Here is a 6,000-nt window from a genome sequence, read left to right on the forward strand (position 1 = left end):
TTCTCTTTTCAGATGATTAAAGGCAAAGTGAAAGCTGGAAAAGTAGACTGTCAAGCTTATGCCCAAACCTGCCAGAAAGCTGGTATCAGAGCCTATCCAACTGTTAGATTTTATCCGTACGAAAGGGCAAAGGTATGTATAGGCTTTTTCCTCTGTGTGCCTTTCCTTTAGCAGACCACACTCAAAAGATTTGTTTTTAGTCTGAGTAATGCTTTTTTTCTACTTTCTTTCCCTTTGTCATGCCTTCTTTTATTGCATGTTACTGAAACAAGCTTCTTTTCATGTTTACACCGAGTGGTTTTAAAAGATTTTTCTGTCTCACTGTTGATATTATCTCCATTGCCTTAAAATTTTTATACTCATGAATAGGGACACTATTAAATAGACATACCAAAATACTAGTAGTAGGTTTCTGTGGGTGGTAGAATTCAAGGTAATTATTTTCTGTGAAGTTTTTGTATTTCCTACTTTTACAGAATTAACATATATTACTTTAAACTTAGTTTTTCCAGGAAAGAAAAAATAATAAGAGAATACTGTTGTAATACTTTAAAAAATATCCTAAGTACCTGAGTATTTATCTTGAATATTTATTAGTGGTTTAGACTAAAAGTTAGTCTAAGTTAGTCAAGTTCCTTGATGTAGTCATAATTTCTTTTTTGGGCCACTGACAATATGCTTTTTTTTTTTTTCCCCAGTCCAAAAAAAAAATAGACATCTACCAGTAGGTCTTAAAATTCAGGTGATAACCTCTACAGTCATTGATACAAAAGTATATGTCTTTTAGCTGGTATAATTGCTAACTGGAGGGACCCATGACCTTTACCATCTTCCCAAGTAAAAAATAAGACATTTTGACAATAGGACTGTAATAAAATAAATATTTGCCATGTTTTCTGGTAAAATATTGAAATAATTTCAAATACTTCAATATATACCTTTGAGAAAGAATATCATATTTTTGATTTTAATATATTTTGAAATAGTGCTAAAGAAATTAGATGATGAATTTCTGAAATCTAGACTTGTCAGACATCTAGATTTTTCAGTGAAGGATTTTGAGTTATGAGGAAGCTACCTCTGTCTTAAGAACAGTATGGGGTAAACAAAACTCAATGAGAGTAAAGGAGCTTTATACCAGAGCCTGAATCTTCATTCCTTTGGAATCCCTAGCTTTCTAATTCCCAGAAACCTGAAAAATAGTTGACGTAAATAGGGATCTTTTTCAGGTAGAATGATATTAATTGTCAGTATAATGAGCATAGAATTAACCAGGCCATATAGGGAACTGTTTCAGAATATGAGATTACCATGTGTCCAGAAGACAAGATTAGGACCCAAAATATCCCCATCCAAATGGAAACACAGGGGTGACGTCCAAAAGTCCAACAGACAAGAAGGCCAAAGTAGAATAATGTTTGAAGTGAGAAATACAAACCAGGTGGGCAGTTACACACAAAAACAAAATCCTCACATACAGTTTGGCGTTCCTACCAGGAAGAAGGAGATAAATAGCTCCAGATCCAAAAAAAGCAGGCCTGAATGTATTGACCTGTCCCCTCTCCTACTTTTTTAGCCACCTTCCTGCTGTGGACAGATGAGAACCAGGAAATACACATTACTTTCCATTATTGCATTTGGGCAGTGATTTTAGACTGGAATGATTGGAATCCTCTGGGGACGTCTTTTCTTATACAGTTTGGATATTTTGAGGCATCTGGAGTTAGCAATGCGTATTAACCAAGGAATTAATTTACATGTTTCCATAACAGTATTGTTAGTATTTATTTCAGGTAAATTACCGTTTAACTGCTTTTGCAGCAGCATTTCCTTGAGGAAATTTGAGTTTTAAACACTAGGAACTTTAAGGAATATGTAATCAAGTTTCTAAGATGGAAATGTCCTGTTTTCACTAGATACTTAAATGTTATAAGAAGAGTGTTTTTAATTTTAGAGAACTATTTGGGGAGAGCAAATAGATTCCAGAGATGCGAAAGAGATTACTACCTTACTATATGAAAAGTTGGAAAATCTCCAAAATCATGGAAAGAGAAATAAGGTAAGGACTAAATCTAGAGCTGACTTTGGCAAACATCTAAATTTATTCTTATTATACATTATATGTATCCATAAATGATGCTTCAAAAAATAGTAAAAGATAGTTAAAAATTTCTTCTTTGGAAAATATGGCAAATCAGGATGTAGCTACTAAACATTGATATGTTTAGAAATTTGGACAAGTAAAACCATGTAACAGAAAAACAACAACTATGGCCATAAATTATTTAAATTTTATTCAAATGTAAAAGCATGAATTCTTAGGAATAAATATACTGGAGCCTCAAACACATTTTGGATAGCAAGTTTTCTTTTGTTTTTGGTTCATCTTGGCCCGTCCTTGGATTATTAATCTCTCAAGAAGCAGTGCAAGCTCTTTCCTGCTGTTCTTAAGAGGGCTGTTGTCTGTTCATTTTTTCCTTTTTTTGAATCAGTGTCATTCTGTGACATACTTAGAAACAGACCAAAGAGTTTATGAATGCCGGAGTGCTTTCTGAATGGAATTTAACACAAATATTACATTTCTTGGATTCTTTCTCTTTAAGGTGAAAGGAAACAAGAACAGCACTGCTTCTGAAGAGGGCTGGCGACATCTGGCTTCATAGAGCCGTATTAGAACTACAGACCCCAGTACAGGAAACTTTACAGCTCTCTCAAGAATCAGATTATACCCAAATCTAAAAGATAGGAAAGAGATAGTTATGAAACTTTATTTTCTTCATTTCAATGAACAGAAATATTTTTTCTCATTTTCTTAAGATGTTTTATTTTTTAAATTGTGGCTTATCTCAAGTTAAACATTTAAAATCAGAAACATTAGTCATAAAGTAGAATATCATAACTGAAATTAAGTTAAAAAGCATACCAAAATATGACTTTGAAAGTGTGGTAAACTGTATAATTTGTATTATCTACCATGGGCAGGTAAGAATTGTGAGATACCCTTTTTCCACTGTTACAACGACAAGGTATATTTCATGTGGTGATCTAGTAAATAAGAATATTGAGTATTTTTAAAAAGGTAAAATCTGGGTCAGTTTATAATTTTTCACCCTGCTTTTAACATTAGATGTTGAAAGAGAAAAGAATCAATCATTTTTACATTATTATTGTAGGATGAACTTTAACGATGTTGAAAATGAAGAAAAATCTGAAAAAAGAAATTGACAGATGATACCAGAAGACACCTTTTCAGAATGTTAACTGCATTCTTGATGGGAATAAATGAACATTGCCTTGGACTTGTAATTGCACTGCCTGAATTCTGTACAACATTGGTATAAATGAAGGGTCTGCAGACTTTTCTGTAAAGGGCCAGATAGTAAATATTTTAGGCTTTGTAAACCATATATGGTTCTTTGTCACATATTCTTTGTTTTTGTTTTATTTGGTTTTTACATTTTTTACAGGGTTATAAACAATTCTTAGCTCAGGGCCATACACAGATAGGCTACAAGCCACGTTTAGCCTATGGGCCACAGATTACTGACCCTTGGAAAGATGTTTAGGCTGGCTGGCTCAAACATGAGCACGCTCTATGATCTATACATCCTAAGTTATACAAAGTATACTTGATTACTTAAAGTTTTGTGGCTGGCCTAAAAAGAACTTGATTTTCAGTTCTGTTCATCTAAAAATTCGCTGAAATTGATTCTCTGACGATATATTTCATTTAAAAAACATGCTCAGTGTGGGAAAGTAAACAAGATGACCTGTTTTTATGCTTTGTTATAGTGAAGAGATTCTTCATTTTCTTTTCTTTCCTTTCTAAAGGTTGAAGAATTGATTTTAATTTTTCACATTTGAGAAAAAAATTTTGCAACAGTAAGTAAACAAATCTTATCAATTTCTATCCCTAGATATGTGAGGGGAAAAAATATTTATAGCAATTAACTACATTGTAGAGTATCCCAAATATATCAAATATTTAGAGTTCTATGTTTTAAAGATACAGTGTTCATGTATTTTGTGAGTTGTTTTTGTAAAAGTATTCCCTGTGATAGTAATTTGTTTTTGAAGCAGTTTTCAAAGATTGATGTTTTTGACTTCTGGACTATCATTTATTTACATTTGCCTTTTTTCCTTCATAGTTGTGGTTTTTCACTCTTTAACAATCTTCATCATTCAAGTAGAAAAATAACTTCGCAGGTTTCATTGTAGCTTATAATGATACTGTGGTTGTTCCAACTATTTATTGTTGGAGGCTGCCATTTTCAGATAAATATTAGCATAATAACTGCGGTTATTTTTATAAGAAAATCCAGTATATAAATAAAGATGGGATCTTTTAGTTTCTTAGTTGTTCAGACTCAAAGAACTCAAATTTTTTTCTTTGCATTTAAACAAAAGATTGTAACATGTAGTTACTTAGTTTTAATTCAGAGTATATGGAATAGTAAAAATCCCAGTTGATCAAAAGAGGTCAGTAATTTTTTTTAACTTAAGTTTTCCTAAAAACCTATTTGAATTGTTCTATTATATTGGGAGAGGTTTTTTTAAATAACACTTTACCGCATTCCCCAAAATTTCCTCATAAAGGTTAATTTACAACTGCAGTTTATCCAAAAATTAGGTTTTTTTTTCATTTGCAAGTCTAACCCTATTCTTCATATTCTCTCCCATATTATATCTAGTGTTATATTTTAATTTCTTATCTTGAATTCCACTTTACACATGTTACCACTTCTGACCTTAATTTTACACCATCTTTTTGAGTTATCAGTAATGGCAAGTGCCTTTCATTTATTAAATTTTCAAAGCCCAGAATTTTCAAAATTGGCTTGTTTCTATAAAAATTCCAAAATGGAATGCCTAAAAGAAGTTTTAGTAAATATTTACTGAACTTGTACACAATTATGTGAGTACCACTGTGCTGAACACTTAGGAGTGTACAAAAGTAAACCCAAGGCATAGTCCCCATCTCCTTAGTGTCTGTAATTCACAGTTCTGACACAGAACCCATAAACAAGCTTATACTATACTATTACCTATAAATAGAATTCCAAACTTACTGGCTGAGAAACATCTTAGGCAGTAAATGAAGTAGTAAATATTTTGTATCCTGTAACTGGGCCTAAGTATGTGCCTGTGGAATCAAGTCAAAAGCCAGGGCTACCTGGGAGTCACATCAAGTAATATGTATCATACAAGTAACATACATCAGGAAGTTTTCTGCACTTACATCAGTGTCATTGGGTATTTGAAAACAGCTGGCAGAATTAAAGGTTTTAATAGCCAGTTAGTACGGTAGAGCACCTCTGGTGTACTAGGTAAAACATGCCGTTTCTCTTAGCAACACCATTTTTGTGTGCAACCAGCCTTAGGTAACAGCATCATTTCTAGCTGACCAGAGTGCATTCTATCAGGCAGCTAGATTTGAGTATGTGGCTATGTGAAACTATTTGGAATTTGTGTTGTGGGCATTAATGATGCCTGTTCTAGTTTCTCAGAGTTTAACATTTTCCTGTCTTTTTCATTTAAAGCATATGATTAAGATAAAAAATAAAATGAAATGATTATTGTATAATTATTTTAATATTGTAAGGTTTTCTTTAAATGTATCCTTTGTTTTCTGACAGTATTCAAAACAGGAATTTGAAGTATATAATTAACAGAAAAGAATTTCTATGTTGTTTCCTATGGGATACATTTTTACAAAGATGCTTATTAGTATAAGAAAGTTTTTAATGAGGAGGTAGTATTTTTAAACCATTTTAACAATTTTTGTGTAGTAGTCTAGTCTTTTTCCTTAGGTCTGCCATCAAACTGCCATCCAACATTTATCAAAAGATAAATGTTTTAAATTTGACATATTCAGTCCATCATGACTATATAAGAAACAGTACAAAGTTTAAGTTAACAAAATGCATTTTAAATTTTCTGTAATAGTACTTGCAGGATAAAATTGATTCTGAAGATAAATAGGAAATAATCTTTCAGGTT

At 32.0% G+C, this 6,000-nt stretch overlaps 1 protein-coding gene across 1 annotated transcript in view; it reads left to right on the plus strand.

The window, feature by feature from the left end:
* DNAJC10 (DnaJ heat shock protein family (Hsp40) member C10) overlaps positions 1 to 5,584 on the plus strand; it is a 47,630-nt gene extending 42,046 nt beyond the window's left edge. Inside the window, exons 21-23 of the mRNA XM_006189145.3 lie at positions 13 to 132; positions 1,955 to 2,059; positions 3,174 to 5,584. Of these exons, the coding sequence (XP_006189207.1) occupies positions 13 to 132; positions 1,955 to 2,059; positions 3,174 to 3,185 (237 nt within the window). The 3' untranslated portion in view covers positions 3,186 to 5,584. The remainder of the gene's footprint in view (positions 1 to 12; positions 133 to 1,954; positions 2,060 to 3,173) is intronic.
* Positions 5,585 to 6,000: the final 416 nt, after the last annotated feature.

Source organism: Camelus ferus, chromosome 5, assembly GCF_009834535.1.
Source record: "Camelus ferus isolate YT-003-E chromosome 5, BCGSAC_Cfer_1.0, whole genome shotgun sequence".
NCBI lineage: Eukaryota > Metazoa > Chordata > Mammalia > Artiodactyla > Camelidae > Camelus > Camelus ferus.